Here is a 23153-nt window from a genome sequence, read left to right as displayed (position 1 = left end):
ACTACGTTGCCAAATTATTTCGAAATTTAGTTTTGTAAAACAAACACATAATGTTTCAGTTTCCAGACATTTCTTTCCATGCAGCTTAGAAATATTCCTGGGAAAGATATGTAATTTTATTTTATTTATTTATTTTAACTGCAACTGCTCGTGTTTTATCAACTTTGTTCTGAAACTGAAAATAAGGTGCTAAAATTGGTAGAGAGTAGGAATTTCAGAATTAGCCTAAATGATGAGAAGAAAAAAATTAAAAGATTAAACCAGAGAATTGGTTAAAAATGTCATGATGTAAATTTTATACTTGGTGGCTTGGAATTTAGCGGTCCTTTCAGCACCGAAGCTATACAAGATGTGAACCTACAGTTTAAGGTAGAATCTAAACAACCTTTATGCGCTGAAACTTTTCAATGATCTCCCACAGGATTCGAATCCGGAACCCCATTCTCCAAAGGCACGTGCATAGCTAGTAAAGTATAAAGTAGTGTAAATGTTGGAATTTATTGATTGGGGTCTAATATTTGTTTTCGATACAGAGAATATCTTAGAAAAAAATGCCTCTTGCTCCGTCTCTTTCGACTATATCAGCGAGGCTACATCAGACGTGAACTACAGCTCAACGTGGGACCCTAACCTAGGGTAACCATCCGTTCACTACCATTCCCGGTGTCCCGAAAAATTTTCCCGGGACGCCAAAATGTCCCGTATTTACGTACACTGGGTACAAGAAACTTTCCAATCTAAAATTTCCTAATTTATATTATTATTTTCTAAGCTATGTAATTATATTGGAATATGTCTAATTACTGAGCAACGTCATTACGACGTTTGCGGTATTGGATGTGGTGGTTGCACTGTTTTCCCTCCTAGGCCTCCCTCTCAAGACTCCCACTGCGCAGATGACAGTGCAACCTGCTGAAAGTCTTATGAAAAACAAACTGTTTTTACTCTCTGTTTTGGGGGTGGAAGACTGAGGCGCTGTCATCAGATCAGTACAGTTTTTCCGTGATTTAACTAAGATATAATATACTGTCATTTACGAAAGGGGAACAAAGTATAGAACAATAAAACTGAAAGTAAAAAGAAAACTAGTTCTAAGTGAAATAATGTTTAAAAGTAAGAAAAAGAAAATAAAGCTAGTTGGAAGTTGAAAGTAGTTCGTTATAAATTCTGCCAGTGACAGATTTTGTTGTTGACATATTGATGAGTGTTTCATATATTTTCAGTCTTTTTGTTCACCTCAACCATAGGTTGGTGGGCAACATGGATATTTTAAAACTTTTCTGTCGCTTGGAAGAGAGAATGTTTTCAAAATTTGTTTTTTTGTTAGTTGCTGATAGTTACTTGTTATTTAATTAATTCCACAACCTTTTCAATAGGTTTTAAAACGAAAAAGTGTAAATTTGCCTTTTTTGTGAGAGATACAGAGAGAGAGAGAGAGAAAGAAAGAAAGAGAAAGAAATAGAGAAGGGAGAGCCAAAATATATATTTAGGGGAGCAACCTATCTAAAAGTAAAAAGTTGTCCCGTTTTTTCTAGTTGATGATTTGATTACCCTACCCTAACCACATAACCTCCTGCCTAGAATCGAATCCAGGTCTACCACGCCAAAGACACGTACGCTTACCGCTTAGTCACGAAGGAGCTCCATATATTGATGGAAACGAGACCGAGATTAATACGATGTTTTTCGGCTTGAGACGAGACCGAGAGTGTATTGAGTTTCATCTCGTCTCTATACCATTCCTAACATACATACACATCCTTTTTATACAGATACACAGATTAATATGGATGTAGGAATAAATTGAAAAAGCAAGAATCTAACACCAACTGAATTGTTTTCCAAGTTTGATTAAGATAAAGTAAGCTGTTTTGGTCGTTTACTTTGTCTGCACTTAGTTTCCTCTGCGTCTTTTTTTCTTTACATAAGAAGAAACTGCAGCTAACACCAATACTTCTTCGATAACCTTCATATCTTGTCACAAGAAACCAACTGAAGCAGTTCATTCTCATTCTACACTTCTGGCGCGGGAAGTGAAAAGAAAAGACCTGGAAACCCTGACTGGCTCATAGTATGATTTACAACTCTGGTGAAACTAAAATTGCCGTGTAGCCACCTAGACCGCGTTCGCTCTGGGGGGTAACGCTCGCTCGACTAGCCTCCCACTTACACCCCGGCTATTTGTAGCGATCGCAAAGCGCATTTATTGCTCATGCGTTTGCTTGAAATACGCTGACCATGTATTTAAATCTGAGCGGCTAAACATGAACGCGAAAGCAATAAAATCGCAAAGAAAACGCCGGCTCCAGCGTATTTGGTGCAGGTCGGAACAATAGACCGCCTGCTGTTTAAAAGATTTCAAAAGGAAGGACAGAAAGGAAAGACGTGTTGCCAGGCAAGGGGGATTGTAGCAAGAAACAGCTGCTTGGAAGACGCTTTGTGCAGAGAATGGAACTCTGCTATTATAAAGTATGTGTGTGTATAACAAAAGAAAATTCACAAAAATAGAAGGAAATTCCGAAAAATTAGCTAATCACAGAAAAATCTATGTAAAACGGTGATTTCTTGTGATACACTTGATTGACAGTTAGCTGGTGCCATGGTAATCTATAAGCAAAATATTTGGCTTTAGGCAAAAGATGAAACAACGAAATAACTTGAATTTGAGCCCCTATCTCCGAAGCTCGAACTCCACCCCCAAACAGATAACCACAAGTGTAATCACAAAGAGAAATTTTCAGTTGTGTTTGAAAACGTGTCCTGTGTACATCTCCAATCATGATTAGTGTATTTAACACACAGGCGTTTATAATCGAAATAATAAAAAAAAAGGCCATGCCTATATAATTTAAGAGATCCGAACTACATGAATCGCGACTTAAAAATAAAAATGTGGAGAGAAGTGGCTGCGATATTTGTTCCAGACTAGGAGGGAATGGAACAGAATTCTCAGAATGAAGAAGGAAGAATATTCTTATTTTATGATTTCATTTAATACGTTAAGTAGAGCTACATCGAGCTAAATTGTATGTTCACTATGAATAATAATAATAATAATAAATACTTTGTTACAGTTGTGCCAACTTCCAATATACCTAATATATACCAAACCTTAAGGCGCAACAGCCCGAAAGGGTCAGGGCCGGCTATGCGGCATTTTATGGGGTGGATATGTTAGATGATGGAACAATTGCCCTTAGATGGTCTAAGCCATAGATGTGTTCACAAGAGAAAGGCGGAAAATGCCACCTCTAATAGTTTGGTACTTAGGTATATCGAAAATGTTTTAAACAGCAAAGACCATAATTTTAAATTGGGATTCAATACATCTTATTCTCTTTCCAGTCTTTGAAATGACCGAAAAACTACGTTGCCAAATTATTTCGAAATTTAGTTTTGTAAAACAAACACATAATGTTTCAGTTTCCAGACATTTCTTTCCATGCAGCTTAGAAATATTCCTGGGAAAGATATGTAATTTTATTTTATTTATTTATTTTAACTGCAACTGCTCGTGTTTTATCAACTTTGTTCTGAAACTGAAAATAAGGTGCTAAAATTGGTAGAGAGTAGGAATTTCAGAATTAGCCTAAATGATGAGAAGAAAAAAATTAAAAGATTAAACCAGAGAATTGGTTAAAAATGTCATGATGTAAATTTTATACTTGGTGGCTTGGAATTTAGCGGTCCTTTCAGCACCGAAGCTATACAAGATGTGAACCTACAGTTTAAGGTAGAATCTAAACAACCTTTATGCGCTGAAACTTTTCAATGATCTCCCACAGGATTCGAATCCGGAACCCCATTCTCCAAAGGCACGTGCATAGCTAGTAAAGTATAAAGTAGTGTAAATGTTGGAATTTATTGATTGGGGTCTAATATTTGTTTTCGATACAGAGAATATCTTAGAAAAAAATGCCTCTTGCTCCGTCTCTTTCGACTATATCAGCGAGGCTACATCAGACGTGAACTACAGCTCAACGTGGGACCCTAACCTAGGGTAACCATCCGTTCACTACCATTCCCGGTGTCCCGAAAAATTTTCCCGGGACGCCAAAATGTCCCGTATTTACGTACACTGGGTACAAGAAACTTTCCAATCTAAAATTTCCTAATTTATATTATTATTTTCTAAGCTATGTAATTATATTGGAATATGTCTAATTACTGAGCAACGTCATTACGACGTTTGCGGTATTGGATGTGGTGGTTGCACTGTTTTCCCTCCTAGGCCTCCCTCTCAAGACTCCCACTGCGCAGATGACAGTGCAACCTGCTGAAAGTCTTATGAAAAACAAACTGTTTTTACTCTCTGTTTTGGGGGTGGAAGACTGAGGCGCTGTCATCAGATCAGTACAGTTTTTCCGTGATTTAACTAAGATATAATATACTGTCATTTACGAAAGGGGAACAAAGTATAGAACAATAAAACTGAAAGTAAAAAGAAAACTAGTTCTAAGTGAAATAATGTTTAAAAGTAAGAAAAAGAAAATAAAGCTAGTTGGAAGTTGAAAGTAGTTCGTTATAAATTCTGCCAGTGACAGATTTTGTTGTTGACATATTGATGAGTGTTTCATATATTTTCAGTCTTTTTGTTCACCTCAACCATAGGTTGGTGGGCAACATGGATATTTTAAAACTTTTCTGTCGCTTGGAAGAGAGAATGTTTTCAAAATTTGTTTTTTTGTTAGTTGCTGATAGTTACTTGTTATTTAATTAATTCCACAACCTTTTCAATAGGTTTTAAAACGAAAAAGTGTAAATTTGCCTTTTTTGTGAGAGATACAGAGAGAGAGAGAGAGAAAGAAAGAAAGAGAAAGAAATAGAGAAGGGAGAGCCAAAATATATATTTAGGGGAGCAACCTATCTAAAAGTAAAAAGTTGTCCCGTTTTTTCTAGTTGATGATTTGATTACCCTACCCTAACCACATAACCTCCTGCCTAGAATCGAATCCAGGTCTACCACGCCAAAGACACGTACGCTTACCGCTTAGTCACGAAGGAGCTCCATATATTGATGGAAACGAGACCGAGATTAATACGATGTTTTTCGGCTTGAGACGAGACCGAGAGTGTATTGAGTTTCATCTCGTCTCTATACCATTCCTAACATACATACACATCCTTTTTATACAGATACACAGATTAATATGGATGTAGGAATAAATTGAAAAAGCAAGAATCTAACACCAACTGAATTGTTTTCCAAGTTTGATTAAGATAAAGTAAGCTGTTTTGGTCGTTTACTTTGTCTGCACTTAGTTTCCTCTGCGTCTTTTTTTCTTTACATAAGAAGAAACTGCAGCTAACACCAATACTTCTTCGATAACCTTCATATCTTGTCACAAGAAACCAACTGAAGCAGTTCATTCTCATTCTACACTTCTGGCGCGGGAAGTGAAAAGAAAAGACCTGGAAACCCTGACTGGCTCATAGTATGATTTACAACTCTGGTGAAACTAAAATTGCCGTGTAGCCACCTAGACCGCGTTCGCTCTGGGGGGTAACGCTCGCTCGACTAGCCTCCCACTTAACAGCGCCACCTATGAACTGTGGTAGAAATGACAACCCGCGATTAGCGTCAGAACAGAAGAAAAGGTAATCGTCGACGGCTCTAAAATTACTCTTTGGAAATAAGAAGACAATTTAGGAATTGTAATGGTTTAGTTAAATGGATTTGAAGTAAATTTTGTGATTAGTGTTGGAAAATAATTTAAGATCCGCTTGTGAAGTGGTGTGAAAGCAAAGCCTGAAATGTGAATAATTATATAATCATATTGTAAGTGTGTGTTTGATGTGGCATGTTCAACGGAACCGTAAGTATGTTCTAAATTCTAACCTTTTTATTTTTGCGCCATTTTGGACCGATTAATACTTCGATTCCGGGGGATATGTTCATCGGATCACACGTAACTGTTTCTTTAGTTATATTGAAATTAACATATAAATTACTTGAAACAATTTTGGATTTAATATTGAAAGCTTTAAATTATTATTTGGATAGAATTATTCTGGATTTCAGATGATAAGCGGCATGGCCTTGAGTTGGCTTCACGCGGCGTCCAATTGGCTTTGAACGGTGTTGACAATTCGCGGCAAGCAGTTCTGCACGCTGACTTCTCGCGCTACTGCGAATCTTGACAATAGCAGAGGCGCTTATTAGAAATATTGTATTAGCACATTAACTGCTCACTTTACGAAGTAGAGAAAAGAATTACTAACACATACGTGAAAACTACATCTTTTTATGACAACTGGTTGTCATGATACACGCTTTGAAAGATTTCCATATAAAACAATTAGTAAAACGAGCGTTCAGTCCCGTCTAATTTCCAGTGGATTTTTCTTCGATTTGGAAATGGAACTCAACTTTTATTAAAGGATAATCAGGGGTGTAACCAACAGGTTGTTCTAGGGGAACATTACTTTCAGGGGGAGGAAAGCTTTTCACACATTAAAAACAGAACAAATGACCTCTTTCAGAATATGAAAGCATTTTAACACACCATGTATACTATACACATATTATGTTTTCTCGATGCTACCTTAACAAAAGACGGATCTTGACAGTACTGAAGTTGAAAACCGGATTGTAAGAGATAAATCAATAAGCTATTCATAAGAAAACAAATGCTGTTTCTAGCAGTCTGTTTATCCGACTTTGTGTTTATGTAGGTTAAAATACTAAAGGGAAAAAAACTCGAAAAAATATCAACTCAGATATTATTATGCAATAATATAGTAGTGAGATCACAGTGAGCGTCCAGTTAGGAAAATGAGAATATAAAGCATATAATTAATGTTAGTTGTTTTAATTAGGCAAGGGCGCCGATCCTGGGGGGACTGAGGGAGCCAGAGCCCCTCATTTTATTTGTAAATGTGCAATATTAGGCATAATTTGAATGCAATTTGTCTTAAAATCATCATATATGCTTTCTGCATCTGAATGCACCCCCCCCCCCCAATTTACAGAGAAATCAGCGTCCTTGTAATTAGGTACAGAAACTGTATTGATGATGTTTTCTTTTTTCTTTTTTTAAAAAATCGTATTTTATTATAAACGTTCCTAATTTGCATTAACTATTAAATAAGTTTGCTAAACATATACCAGATGAACCTCATTTCGGGACTGGAAATAGTTTGGAAAGTCAAGGCCCTCTTTTCCCCCGTTTCTACACCCTTGAGAATAGTAAGCGATCGAATTAAATAACAAGCCTCTGCAATTTGATCCATATATATATATATATATATATATATATATATATATATATATATATATATATATATATATATATATATATTCGATTCCCGGCGGGAGCTCATGTGGAAGAACAGAAGGTATGGGACATTCGTAATATTGTTTTGAAATTGCCTTCATGGAAGATTCTTCCTTATTCGACATAAGAAACGCAGTATGATTTTTTTCTTCGTTTCAATACCTTACGTATGTGTGGCCAATTACGTACTCCTTGTTTACTCCTCTAGCAGGGATGCAAAAGCACCAGGCGTCTGAGTGGTGTCATAAATTATTGTAACCCAAAACAAACTCGACCATATCGTGTTGCTTACGAATCAGATGGATTGTTGTTGTGAGACCTACATCAAGTACAAGAGTATGTTATTATAGGAACAGACATGGAAGCAAAGGAGCTGATTGTGTGTGTAGGAACGCATCTTCTCTTCTAGCATAAACAGAATTCATCAGTGTCTGGGTTGCTTTCTTTCGTGGTAGTTCATTTGTTTTCCAAAATTATAGTTGACAATATCTTTAAGGAAACCCAGTACAAGTGCGGAATTTTCTTTTTTTTAAAAAAAAAAAAAAGAAAAAAAGCTACGAAGTGAAGCTCGAAGAATTATTTTTTGTGTTTACAACTTTTGGAACTCATAATAAAAAATTTACAAGAGTCAGATTCAGACAATGGCGAAATATTAATTGACATAGACGATAGTGGAAGTAGTGTTGAAGACGAACGTTTAGCAGTTCCACTGGAATAAGTTAATAGGTATGTTATTCAGGTATGTTGCTATATATACTTCTAGGATACACAGCCAAAATCTTTGAGTTTGCTGAAATAGTATATTTACATTGTGAATAATGTTGCCAATGTATGTGTAATAATCTCAACTAGAGGAAGAGCGAGAAGGGAAAGGGGAGTCCGAAATCCGGCAACACCGCGCGGAATATCGCACAGCATTGGCTACTGCCCGTGATGCTTTACATCTGAAAAACACAATAATTCATGGGCGTTAAATTGTGGAATGGTTCACACCGCTATCAAAAGAAATGAAAGGGGAAGACTTCAATTTAAGTGTTGTTTGTTATGTTAAGTGTTAAATATATATATATAGTTGTTGCTATTATTCTAGTTGTTACATATATTGGAAATAAATTGTTAATCATATTGAAATTATTGAATACTTTTTGCTAACTAAATCATTTGCCTTCGGTTCCGCATCAAAGGGAGATTACATTAAACCCTTTCGAGAATAGCAGTGTACCCGTTATGGCGCATTACTGCTACATACAAATTAAAAGTTACCTTTTCTTCTGTTCTCGGTAACAAACTTTGATGCGTGAAGGAATCGAACCTGTTTTTATTGAAGGCAAACAACTTGATTTAGTAGGAATTACATGCTGGGTAATATTCTTTGTGTTTGGTTTAGGCAGATAGCTAGAGAGAGAGAGAGAAAAAATGAGTATTTATAATGCGCAGAGAGGGTTACGAGTTAACCAATTACGGCGTGCGACAGCACCTTACGTTCCGGTGGCAGACCCACCCCTTATAGTTTTTGATAACGAGAATCATGAGGAGGGGAGAGAAAGACAGCCAGTTGCAGTTAACATAGAGAGACATTGGAATCAACCAGTGTTGCGAGCTCCCATAGTTTGTAATTTCCAGAAGCAATTTTCTCAAAGTATTTTTCGCTCTTTAGAAAAACAAATAAGTGAAGTACCGGATATAGATGGAACGGATGGGTTATTGGTTTGTCATTTCCTATTAAAGCTTGATATGTTAATTGTTAAGGAAATAGCTCCTGTGGAAGCTATACTAGTTTCAAGTCTTCAGAAATGTAGAAAACAAGCTTACGAGGAATTACAACGTTTACTAACTATCACTACAGATTGGGAACATATTTGTCATTCGTTATTGGTTAAGTTTGTAACTCCTTTGGTAAATACTGAATTTATGAAATCGGTTTTGTATAGAGTTATGCGGGAAGACGAAAATTTATTAAATTTCATTCAAGAGAAGTTTAGTACTTTGAATATTTTGGAAATGGAAATGTGTGAGGAGGAAATATGTAAAATGATTAGTAATTTAGTAACTCCGGAAATTAGAAATTTGTTATTAATTTTAAGTGTTCCGAAAACAATACATGAGTATGTAGACTTCGCTGAGAGTTTTGAAATTAATGAAAAGTATAGTCAAGATTATAAAAGGGTTATAAGGAAGGACAATATGCCTCCCCCGAGATTTAAAGCCCCTCTAAGGAGTATGAACACTCGCCAAACAACGGAGAATAGAACATTTAAGCCTAGAGGAAATTTTTCGAGATCAAATTACGCTTTAGGATTTCATAGTTCTTCAAACTCAATCAAGGAAGACGGTAATGATGGAACATTATTACAGTTACCTGTTAGCATTTGTCATACGTTGTTTCCCTGTATCATTGACACGGGATCAAGTTTAAATTTCGTCGAGGAAAAGGTTTTAGAGGCAATTCGAACAAAATGTCAACCTGTGGTTAAGCAAGTAAATTATTCCGTCACTATAATGCAAGACAAGGAACTAGTAGTGCGTGAATTGGTACAAATTATATTTTTCATTAATGGTGTTCGGTTTTCTGCCTGGTTTGGTGTAGTGAAACATCCAAAACTTAAACTATTAATTGGAATAAACTTTCTTCGCGAAAATTTTGCACATATTAACGTTAATGCTCAAGAACTTTGGTTTGAGAAAGTGAATCTTAAAGTGGGATTAAAGCCTTTAGATTGGGAATCTTGTGTTATGAACAGTAAGCTGTGCGATTCTCCATATAATTTCAGGTCTGTCCGGAATGCCCCCAGGCAACTTGGCGCCTCAGCCTGGGAGTCCTACGGAGGTAACAGACCTGATTTTCCACAACATGCATCGGGCAGAGCAAAAATTCAAAATTCACCTCAGCCAAGGAGTTTTGGGAAAAAGAGCCAGACCAGTAATGGTAGAGGAAGGAGGCAGAGAGGAGAAAAGGTTCCGTTGGAAACTTCGTGCGTGGGGCTGATGTCGCCAGGAACTTCGACGGCGCATGAGAATGTGGGAGAACCAGCTGGCTCCAGGGTTTCCAATCCTACGTATAGAGATATCTCAATGGAGGAGGCCGAAATAAAATCAAAAGGTATTAATGATTTTGAGAATATTGTTAATGAAAATTTAATTGACTATGTGAAAAATTTAGCTTTAGAATTTCAAGATGTTATAACGGAAAAATTAGGTCAGGTTAAGGATTATCAGTATGAAATTCAGTTAACAGATCCTTCTCCTAGCATAACTCAACCTTATTCAGTTCCTAAGCATAAATTGAAAGAAATTAATCAGTATATAGATAAATTAATAGAAACTGGCGTTGTTGAAGAGATTGATAGTAGTCCTTACATTTCACCATGTTTCTTGGTGACGAATAAGGACAATTCTAAAAGACTTGTCATAAATTATTTTGCTGTCAACAAGAAGTTGTTATTGACAGCTTATCCGTCACCTAATTTAGAGGGCATTATTTCTAATATTGGACGTCATACTCTGTATACAACGGTCGATTTAAAAAGTTCTTTTTTTCAAGTAAACATTAAGCCAGAATGTAGAAAAATAACTGCTTTTGCAACACCTAATAGGCTATTACAAATGGTTAAGCTCCCGATGGGTTTAGCTGTTAGCCCATTTATTCTTTCTAGCTTAATGCATAAAATCTTTAGAGATCTAGAAGGTGACTATTTAGATATTTATTGCGACGATTTGATTATTCACACAGATTCAATAGAAAAGCATAAAGAAATATTAGAAAAAGTACTTAAACGTCTTCGTGAATGGGAGATTACTATCAGTCCTCATAAAGCAAAAATTTTGAAGTCAAAAATTAAAATCTTAGGATATGAATTCAGTAATGGGGAAATGAAAATAGATGAAGATAGAGTCAAAGTAATTAGAGATTTGCCTAAACCAAAGAACAAGCGTGCTTTAAATAAGATGTTAGGATTTTTAAATTACTATCTCAGATTTCTGAAAGATTATGCTGATTTGTTAACTCCATTAAATGCAATGAGGTCTCCCTCAGTTCCATTTGTCTGGGGAAAGGAGGAGGATGAACTTTTAGAGAAAATTAAAGAAGCTATCATAAATCACGTGATTCTTAGAGTTCCAGATATGGATGCTCCTTTTGTAATTCATGTTGATGCTTCGACTAAAAATTATGGGGCCATATTAAGTCAATATGATGGAGAAGGTAAATTAAGACCTGTTTATTTTCTTAGTAAACGTATACCCCCATCAGACTGGTCCAAGAGCATTTTTGAACTTGAATTGAGAAGTTTAGTTCACGCTCTTGATAAATTCGATATGTATTTACATAAAAAGTTCACGGTTTATTGTGATAATTCAGCTTTGACTTGGATTCTTCGAAATCATAAGCGTCAAAAGAAATATGGTTCCCTTATAGAAAAGGTTAGTAAATATCAGTTCGATATAGTTTATTTGCGTAGTGGACATAATAATTTAGCGGATTATATTTCTCGTATGAATAATTATATTGATTTTACCCCTCCTTCGAAGGACATTATGGAAATTGAGAAAGTAGATGGGAAGGATGTACATTTAAATTTTGTAAATTTTTGGAGAAATCCATTTTTCCATAGACCTTTGAGTGAGCATCAGCGAGAGGATCCATCTTTACGTACTATTATCCAAGAAATTGAGAGTGGTAAGAATAAACATTCTTATTTGATTAAAGATGGTGTATTGTTAAAGAAAACTAAGGGGAAACAATATGGTGGCTTAAGAGCGGTTATTCCTGAGTCACTTAAATATAGTATTATTAAATATCATCACGAAGACCCTGTGGAGGGTGGCCACAGTGGATCGCAACGTACGATTGCTAAAATAGCTAGTAGATATACTTGTAAAGATTTATTTCCAAGTATTCGAGAGTTTATACAAAAATGCCAAATTTGTCAATTTTGTAAAGACAGGAATACCACTCAATATGGTACTTACTACTCACATAAAGAAAGATATCCGAACAATTCCGTATATTTAGATATAATGGGTCCCTGGCCTGTTAGTAATGGTTTTAAATATGTTTTGGTATTAACAGATGGTTATTCACGATTTGTGATTATTGAACCTCTTAGAAATTTAAATGCGAAATCGATCTGTTTAAAATTAGATAAGATATTCTACTCCTACGGGTATTCAAACAAACTTATATGTGACAATGCAAGTTATTTTCAAAGCGAATACTTCAAGAGTTACTTGTTTAGTCTAGGTATTAAACGTATTCATACGTCTCCTTACTCCATGTCCAGTAATTTGACAGAGCGTCAAAATAAAAACATAAAACAAAACAAATAATAAAATGTTATGTACATAAAAATCAAACCCAATGGTCAAAGTATATATATCAGGTACAATATACTTTAAACACTAGTGAGAATAGTGAAACGAGGAAGACAGCGAGTGAATTATTTTTGGGACGCAAAATGTTTAATCCTTTGGACATTAATTGGATCTTAGACCTAGGTATTCTTGAAAATTCGCAAAATAAAGAAGAATTAAGTAAAATTATTGTAGAAAACATTGAAAAGGCCTGGAAAAGAAAAGAGAAGATTTATTCAAAGAAACATAGGGACATAGATTTGCCAGTAGGTGAGAAAGTACTTGTAAAGAGAATAATGAAGGCTTCTCTTGAAAAGAGATTTCAACCAAAATTAAGCAGTCAGTTCCATGGCCCATTTGAAATCCTTAGTTACCCAACAAGGAACACCGTCTGGTTACAGTTAGTAGCTGATAAGAATATTAAAATAAAAAGGCATGTTAGTTTCATTAAGAAATATTATCCTAGCAATACTAGTAATTCTAATAATTCTTGCAATTTTAGCAATATTAACTATCGAAGACAGCTTGATAATTTTGGTTTTGAAAATTGTAACGCTAGTAATAGTTCTGAAATAAATAGTAACAACAATGATAGTAATCACTCTGACTTTGTAACATGAAAATTTTTAAGAAGAATTTGTCATCAATATTGTGTTAAACTTATTAATGTAATCTTGTTGTGTTTGTATACTGTGCTTGTTGTTCAATTCTGCAGGTTCAGAATTGGTTATGTTATGCCATGGCTGTGAACGTCCTTGTGAACGACGAGTCCCTCGTCATGTCAAACCCTTCCATTCTTATCTGGCGCCCAATCCGAGTCATAAGGTGGATAGGAAAACTCTGTATGCGCAACATACTGGTTATTTGTCATCTCTTCTGTAATGGATGGACACTCGTCATCTGAATTCATCGAATGGAAAATGGAGCTCCTGTTGACATCTTCTTGTGAGAGACTTTGGTGAATTTCGTGGTGAGTTTGTTCCAATTCTTCTGCATGCAGTGATTAAGATAAACAATATTTTTTTTCTTTTCGAAATTTCTCTAACCAGTTTATGAAAAAAAACTCGACCGTGGGGAATTTTATATGTAACATTTCTCCAAGAAAAAAAAAGAACTTTAGTCTGGACACTGAAACAGCTGATTAGTAATTTCCGCATACAGTTAGCAACTATGATCTATGTTAGTAGGTCAGGTTCAATGAACATTGTGCTTCGTTTGTTCATCGAGAGTTAACAGCGCCACCTATGAACTGTGGTAGAAATGACAACCCGCGATTAGCGTCAGAACAGAAGAAAAGCTAATCGTCGACGGATCTAAAATTACTCTTTGGAAATAAGAAGACAATTTAGGAATTGTAATGGTTTAGTTAAATGGATTTGAAGTAAATTTTGTGATTAGTGTTGGAAAATAATTTAAGATCCGCTTGTGAAGTGGTGTGAAAGCAAAGCCTGAAATGTGAATAATTATATAATCATATTGTAAGTGTGTGTTTGATGTGGCATGTTCAACGGAACCGTAAGTATGTTCTAAATTCTAACCTTTTTATTTTTGCGCCATTTTGGACCGATCAATACTTCGATTCCGGGGGTATGTTCATCGGATCACACGTAACTATTTCTTTAGTTATATTGAAATTAACATATAAATTACTTGAAACAATTTTGGATTTAATATTGAAAGCTTTAAATTATTATTTGGATAGAATTAATTCATGGGCGTTAAATTGTGGAATGGTTCACACCGCTATCAAAAGAAATGAAAGGGGAAGACTTCAATTTAAGTGTTGTTTGTTATGTTAAGTGTTAAATATATATATATAGTTGTTGCTATTATTCTAGTTGTTACATATATTGGAAATAAATTGTTAATCATATTGAAATTATTGAATACTTTTTGCTAACTAAATCATTTGCCTTCGGTTCCGCATCAAAGGGAGATTACATTAAACCCTTTCGAGAATAGCAGTGTACCCGTTATGGCGCATTACTGCTACACTGACTTATTTGGAACACTTCTGTGAAAACACGCAGTCAAAAAAATTGAAATACAAAGCAAATTTAGACGTTTTCTCACATACAAAAGGACAGGATTTTATCCAAAATATGATAATTTGCTTGGTAACTTTACATTTCAGACACTTGAACAAAGACGGACGTTCAACGACCCAATTTTCTTACACAAACTTTTGCACAACAAAATAGACTGTATAGACATAATTGCAGGGATAATGGTCTTGGTTCCAATCCTCAAAACACGCAAGGGAGATAGTGGCCTGTTCTACTGCAGGGAGGCACGTACAAATGCACTGCCTATGTCACCTACACGATTAATTTGTGCTACATGCAATAAAATCAGTAAGGGTTATGAAGATGTAAATATATTTAATAGTTTTCAAAAGTCGTTAAAAAGAGTAATATTTTGTTAAGAAAAAAAGGTTTTTAAGGAAAATGTGTTATTTTAATTCAAGTCTTAGTATCATTATAATTTAAAATTATGTATTATATGTAGATACTGTAACTGGGCAGTAATGCCTGTTGTGTCGATAAATAAATAAATAATCACATTCAGTAATCAAACCTTTCAATTTATTTATTTATTTATTTACCTGTTTTGAATATAATTAAGAGTACGCATACAGTTGTCAAAAATACAAAATGCTTATTATATACATGCTTTGAACGAAAGTCCTACAAGTACACAAATACCTTAATACGAAGAATTTTAGGAATGATCCAAAAAATGGATCAAAATATTGCAATCTTGGCCAAGAATTTTAGGAATGATCCAAATAAATGCATCAAAAGATTATAATATTGGCTAGTCATTAGTTTCTGGATTAGGGTCCACAAAATTTTTGAACGGACCCTAAATCGAGTTTTCGTATTTTTCACTGAATAAGCACATCATACTGAGTTAAGTGATAGTTTGAGTTTGGCTACACTGTATGTAGTTCTCCAGATATAAGGCGTACAAGAAAATTTTTGATTGAAATACATTGGAGTGTTTTTGGATCAGGGGCCATAAAATTTTTGAACAGCCTCTAAATCGAGTTTTTGTATTTTTTACGAAACAAGGCACCTCATACTGAGTTAAGTGATAGTTTGGGTTCGGCTACACTATATGTAGTTCTCCAGATATAAGGCCTATAAAAAATTTTGCCTGAAAATTTTTTGCATCTTTTGATCCAAAATAAACTTTTTTTTTACACTCATACATTCGTAACATAAATAATGCAGGAGAAAATTTATCTTTGTCTTTGTAAAACATATTGACAGAGTATTTACTAAGAAGATGTAAAGTTGCGACTTAAACACAGAATATTTTATTTTGCATTAGAAACTCAGGTAGCTTATTAAGAATCCTCGTATGATTTATATATAAAAGAAATTTTGCGAAATAATATCTAAATGATTAACATCTCGATTATTATAGTTATTGACTACTGTTTTCTATAAAATACAAAGCAAGTATTTCAATATGTATTTCACATTGTTAAAATTAATCTTCCGAAGTTATTTTAACCTCTTTTTCACTGAAAAAAATTCAAGGAAACTGAAAATAATGAAAGAAAAATTACGAACCTAATTGTTCCGGAAACAAGAATTGGTCGACTAGGAACGAATGCTATTTGAGATCTTAGCTGCTGAAGTTTTACTTTGGATATATCAATACCGTCAATGGTAATGAATCCTGAACAGATGTCCACAAGTCTCAACATGGCCAATGGGATGAAGTTTTTCCCTGACTCTGTGTCACCAATAAGTGCTGCAAATAAATAATTCAAAATGTTAGAAGACACGGAGGTTATATTAATCTCTTTCTCTCTCTATCTGGAAGAAAAAGATAAGTTTCTTCCTTTTTGAATGATAATACGTTCAGAAGATAAACAGATAAGAAGAACGAAAACTTTCTCTCTTTCTACCCCTGTCTCTATTTTCATTCTTTCTTTTACTTCTTTCTAACCTCTAGTATTATCTCTTTCTTTTATTTCTTCCTTTATCATGTATTTTCTTCAACTTTATTGTTTATTTCTGTATATGTCTTTTTTCTCGTATTTTCTTTGTTTTACTTCTCCCTTCCTATTTTTTGCATATTATTTCTCATACTTCTTTCTTCCTCTCTCTCTCTCCCCCTCTTTTCTCTGTTTTCTTCTTTTCTTTTACATCTTCCTCTCTCTCGTATTCATTTTTTTTATTTATTCCTCTTGCGTATTTTACTTTTTTCTTCTACATTTTCTTCCTTTTCCGCTCATATTTTCTTCGTTTCTTTTACTGCTTCATCTCTCTTGTATTTTTTTATTTCTCCCTCTCTTTTCCTAATATTTTCTTTTTATATTTTTCTTCCGCTCATATTTACTTTCTCGTTTATTTTTCCTTCTCTTTTTCGCAATTTCTTTATTTTCTTTATTCATTCCTTTCTCCTTGTCATACTTTGTTTATTTTTTCCACTACCACGTATTTTCTTTTACTTCTTTCTTTTTCTCTGTTTTCCTTTCTAGTATTTTCTTTGTCTTACTTCTTCTTTCCTCTCCTTCGTATTTTATTTATCATACCTCTTCTTTCCTATCTTTCTCTCTGTCGTATTTTATTTCTTTAATTTTTCCTTCCTCTTTCCCTCATATTTTCTTTATCTTTTACTTCTTCCTCTATTTTCTTTTTTCTTTTACTTCTCTTTCGAATTCATTTTCTTTTATTTATACCTCTCGCGTATTTTCCTATTACTTTTCCTTCCTTTCCCGCTCATACTTCTTTTGTTTTACTTCTTCCTCTCTCTCTCTCTTGTATTTCTTTTATTTCACCTCTTTTCTCTTTTCCTCATATTTTATTTCTTTTATTTTTCTTTCTCACATTTTATTTCTCTTTTATTTTTCCTGTTCGTTCTTGTATTTTCTTTGTTTCTTTTATTCATTACTTTGTCTCTCTATTACTTAGTTTCTTTTATTTCTTCCACTAATAAGTATTTTCTATTACTTCTTTCTTAATTTTTCTGTCTGTCTTCCTTTCTCTAATTTTCTTTGTTTCACTTCCTCTTTGTTTTACTTCTTCCTTTTCCTCGTATTTTTCTTTACTTCTTTTCTTTACTTCTTCCTTCCTCTTTCCCTCATATTTTCGTTTCCTTTTACTTCTTCCGCTTTCTATTTTCTCTTTTGCTTTTACTTCCTCCTCTCTCGTCTCACTCTCGCACTCTCGAGGTCGGTGCTCTCCATTCGGACCACGTGGGTTGTACCGCAGACCTCTGCTGTGCATGGACAATAGAATTCATATCTTCGTGTGCGTTACAGAATTCACACCTACTTAAGATCTGGTGTGTTAAACAATCGGTTGTTTTCTCTTTTATTGATATATATCAAATCACAACCGTCGTAGGTGCTCGCTGTATGGACACAGGGATTGCCCAAGCACAGCACTGGTCTGTGGTGCAACCTATGTGTTCCGAGAGGAGAGCACCGACTTCGAGAGTGAGTGGCTGTTCTGGGAAGCGGACTGAGTGGCGTAGTGGTTAATACATCGGCACGATATGTCGGAGTTCCCTGGTTCGAGCCCTAGTCCAGTCAGTCACTTTTTCACTCTTTGTGTGTTGTAGAATTAACATCTATAGAGGATCTGGTGTGTTAAAAAGTCGCTTGTTTCCTCTTTTATTGATATGTATGAAATAACAAGCGTCATAGACAAGGGCGTCATTTAGGGGGGGCAGGAGGGGGCAATTGCCCCCCCCCAAGAGTTTGAGGAATACATATACTTTAATCGATTTTCTACTAATATACTAGTACAAAACGTGAAAGTCTTATGTCGGTGGTGCTCTTGCCCCCCTCAAGCGAAGTCTGAAATGACGCCCCTGGTCATAGATGCTCAGTATATGAACACAGGGATTGTTCAAGTATAGCAGTAGTCTGTGGTACAACCCACGCGGTCCGAGCAGAGAGCATCGGCCTCGAGAATGAGACGGTGAGTGGCTGTTCTGAGAAGCAGACTGGGTAGCGTAGTGGTTAATACATCGGCACGGTCCAGTCAGTCACATTTTTACTCTTTGTGTGTTGTAGAATTCATATCTACAGAGGATCTAGTGTATGTAAAAAATCGATTGTTTTCTCTTTCACTGATATATAGAAAAAAACATTTATTTTGAGTTAAGGACTAAATACTAACATTACAACAATCACCTGTAGTTCTTAACATTATAATTATCATTATCAAGTTTGCCCAGATAGGTTGTGTTGCGCATGTTGCGCCCATAAGAATATTTTGGAGGACAATTTCTAAAAATTTTGCATAAATTTTGAAAATAGTACAATCAAACTGAAGAATACTAAATCTGAGCGAAGAAAAGATACATTTAAGGATGACATAATGGCAAATTTGGATGAGAAAGGTAAATTTGGGGTCAGTGATAAATCTGGAAGAGAGAATTGTAAATTTGAGGGTTTGCAGCCAAGCTCTTGTGGGAATGAGCATCCTTAGTTATTATAACTATTATCATAAAAATCTTATCCTCATATGTATCAACGAAATTCATATGAGCATTCACGTGAACGAGTTCAAAATGGAATTATCTAACTTGAATGTAGTTCAAGTAATTTTGTTCCTTTCACGCAAAAGAAACTCTTAGCATTATAACGATCATTATAAACAAATCTTAGCATTATAAGAATTATAACTTTTATTATTTTAATTATCATTAGAAGAATAACTCCTACCATTGTATCAGTATAACTCAGTATTATAAGAGTCATTATAAATTTTAACTTTCAATTAACATTATAAGTGTCATTATAACTCTTAGCATTATAAGACCATCGTAAGTGTCATTATAAGTATCATTATCACTAACCGACTTTTTCTCCAGATCCTATTGTGAAGCTTGTGCCCTTCAAAGAAACGTTACTTTGCGTTGTTACTTTGTCAAAGATAATCATTCCCGAGACAACCCATTTCTCTGAAAGCTTAAGTGGCACCTCAGGTTCAGTCTCAGTTTCCTGTTCCTAAAATAATAATAACATAAAATTTAAAATAAGTATGTAAAATGTATAGAATATTATTCTACTTAGAATCAGTGTATCAGTTATCACTAATTTTATTTTGCTTTTTTGTTCTACTATGACGACGAGACAAATACCTCAAAAACCTAAACTGTTTAGTTGAAGTCAGAATTTGAAGAGAAAATTAATTACATGTTATAAAACTTGAAGAAGGGCTGTAAATATCATAAATTCATGCCATATTAGAGTTATTAGCATTAGTATTTAGAAACTACTTTTATTATTGTTCCAATGTTTCTACTTCATGATATTTAACGACTTGTAAGAAAACACATTACAAGACTACCTGTAGTAGTTTTGAGGAATAGGCCAGAGGTATCGAAAACTAGTTACCTGTTCTGTTTTTTTCACCTCCTAATGTCTTGACGGCCATTTTGAAAACGGTGACCCATATGAACAATCTTTTACCAGAACGCTCTTTAGTGTATGAAGATCTATCGAAGGAGGTATCACTTGACCCATATTTTCGTTTAAAATTTCTAAGTTGCACCTGGGCGCTGTGAAAGACGGCCCTGAGGGGCACCGCGATAACATCATTCGATTTGCACCATGGCTTTCCTATTTGAGTTTTTGTTCAGTTCATTTATGTTCAACCGTTTTCATATTAGTGGTACTGAACGTTTATCTGATACAGATAACATATCTTGGCGGCCATTCTGAATACGGTGACCGATATGAAAAATCTTTTGCCACATCGCTTTTTAGTTTGTAAAGATATATCGAACGAGGTGTCACTCGCTCCATGTTTCCACTTAAAATGTTAAAGTTGGGTCCCGGATCTTCTTGAAGAGCGGCCCTGGAGGGCACTGCGACATTACCATTCGATTTGCCCCATGGTATTTCCTATTCGAGTTTTTGTTCAGTTCATTTATGTTAAACCGTTTTCGAGATATTTCCGTGGAAAGATTAAAAATGGGCCACCCTGTATATATAACTCTAAAACATTTGGTTTTAAAGAGATTCACATTAGTATTACAAGACTAGTGGTCAGTATTGTTAGTGAAGACGTGAAGTGCGAATGTGAAATACGAGGATAGGAGTGGCCAAAGAAAAGTATATTTTGAGTCTCCTTGAAGAAAGAGCTTCGAAAGAGACTCATAAAATGCTTCGCGGGGAGTATTGTACCGTATAGAGCAGAAACACGGACATAACCCAAAAGCAATGAAAATAAAACTGGAGGCTTTCCAAATGTGGGTGTAGCAAGAATAGAGAGAATTAGATGGTTGGAATGAGAAATGAATGAGAAGGTGTTCGAAGTAGTGGGGAAGAAACTGATTGGGACATTGGCTTTGAAGAAACTGTACCATGAGCGATGTGCTAGGAAGTATAGTCGCAGAAGAAAGAGCGAAGGTCAAAACAACCTAGGTTGATTGACAGTATTAAAACAAAAATCGAACGTGGAGACTAAAAGAATAGCTGAAGAACACTGCATAAAGTTTCTTAGTTTAGCAAGTGCCTGGCAACAATGCCCTGATGATGGTAATTTTAAATTTCCTAACTATCATCCAAGATCTTTATCATATACTGTATATAAACAGCATTAGAACAGCAGAAAACAACACAAAAGCCATGATAATGCGACTTTAAACTTCACAGCTATCATCCAAGTATCTTTGATTATCATATATTGCATATAAACAGCATTAGAATAGCAGAAACCAATACAATAGCCATGATAATGGCGATATTAAACTTCCTATCATCCAAGTATCTTTGATTATCATATATTGTATATAAACAGCATTAGAAGAGCAGGAAACAACAGAATTTCCATGATAATGGCGATTTTAAATTCCATAACTACCATCCAAGTATCCTTATGTATATTGTATTAAAACAGCATTATAACAACAGTGAACAACAGAGTAGCCATAATAATGCCAATTTTAAACTTCCTATCATCCAAGTATCTTTGATTATCATATACTGTATATAAACAGCATTAAAGAGCAGAAAACAACAGAATAGCCATGATAATGGCGGTTTCAAACCTCGTAATTACGATCTAAGTATCTTTTATTATCATATATTGTAGATAAACAGCATTAGAAGTGCAGAAAACAATAGAATAGCCATAATGGAGAATTAAAACTTCGTAACTATCATCCAAGTATTTTTGATTATCATATATTATATACTGTATAAACAGCATTAGAACAGTGCAAAACAACAATAGAATAGCCATGATAATGCTGATTTTAACTTCGTAACTATCATCCAAGTATCTTTGATTATTATATGTTGTATGTAAACAGTATTAGAACAGCAGAAAACAACAGAATAACCATGATAATGGCAATTATAAACTTCCTATCATCCAAGTATCTTTGATCATCATATATTATATAAGCAGCATTAGAACAGCAGAAAACAACAGAATAGCCGTAATAATGACAATTTTAAACTTTCCTATCATCCAAGTATCTTCAATTATCATAATATGCTGTATATAAACAGCATTTCAAATATCATCACAATTTATACATGTTTATAGTATACACCACTTCATCATTTTATTGACCAGTTGATATACTTTCCTTTGCGATAGATTTCTTTTTAGAAAAATGAAATGAATGGCGATATACTTTCCTTTGTAACAGATTTCTCTTTATAATAGTGAAATCAAAGACAATATACTTTCCTTTGTAATAGATTTATTTTCAGAAAAATGAAATGAAGTAGATATACTTTCCTTTGTGATAGATTTACTCTAGAAAAATGAAATGAAGAATGATATATTTTCCTTTTGAGATAGATTTCTGTTTAGAAAAATGAAATGAAGGATGATATACTTTCTTTTGTCATAGATTCCTTTTTAGAAAAATTAAATGAATGACGATATACTTTTCTTTGTAATACATTTCTTTTTAAAAAAAAATGAAACGAATGACGATATACTTTCCTTCGTGATAATTTCGTTTTAGAAAAGGAAATGAAGGAGGTATACTTTCCTTTGTGATAGATTTCTCTTTAGAAAGATGAAATGAAGGTCAATATACTTTCCTTTGTAATAGATTTCTCTTTAGAAAAATGAAATGAAGGACAATATACTTTTCTCTGTGTTAGATTTCTTTTCAGAAAGATGAAATGAAGAATGATTCGCTTTCCTTCGTAATAGATTTCTCTTTAGAAAATTGAAATTAATGACGATATACTTTCTTTTGTAATAGATTCCTTTTCAGAAAAATAAAATGAACGATGATATATTGTCCTTTGTGATAATTTCGTTTTAGAAAAAGGAAATAAAGGAGATATACTTTCCTTTGCGATAGATTTCTCTTTAGAAAGATGAAATGAAGAACGATATACTTTAATTTGAGATAGATTTCTCTTTATAAAAATGAAAGGAAGGACGATATACTTTTCTTTGTGATAGATTTCTTTTCAGAAAAATGAAATGAATGACGATATACTTTCCTTTGCAACAGATTTCTTTTCAGAAAAATAAAATGGAGGATGACATACTTTTCTTTGTGATAATTTCGTTTCAA

At 34.3% G+C, this 23153-nt stretch overlaps 1 protein-coding gene across 2 annotated transcripts in view; it reads right to left on the bottom strand.

Annotated features, from left to right (window-relative positions):
- Window positions 1–23153, bottom strand: part of LOC145684317 (ATP-binding cassette sub-family C member 5-like) — a 247495-nt gene that overhangs the window by 22311 nt on the left and 202031 nt on the right. For both annotated transcript variants that reach the window (XM_081756504.1, XM_081756503.1), the window contains exons 26-27: window positions 19455–19605; window positions 16208–16391 (exon numbers count right to left, since the gene is read on the bottom strand). In XM_081756504.1, the coding sequence (XP_081612630.1) occupies window positions 16208–16391; window positions 19455–19605 (335 nt within the window). The remainder of the gene's footprint in view (window positions 1–16207; window positions 16392–19454; window positions 19606–23153) is intronic.

Source organism: Thermobia domestica, chromosome 4 (genome assembly GCF_964235325.1).
Source record: "Thermobia domestica chromosome 4, izTheDome1.hap1.1, whole genome shotgun sequence".
Classification (NCBI taxonomy): domain Eukaryota; kingdom Metazoa; phylum Arthropoda; class Insecta; order Zygentoma; family Lepismatidae; genus Thermobia; species Thermobia domestica.
Note: the sequence above shows the minus strand (reverse complement) of the source record. Positions and strands in the feature narration are given on the sequence as shown.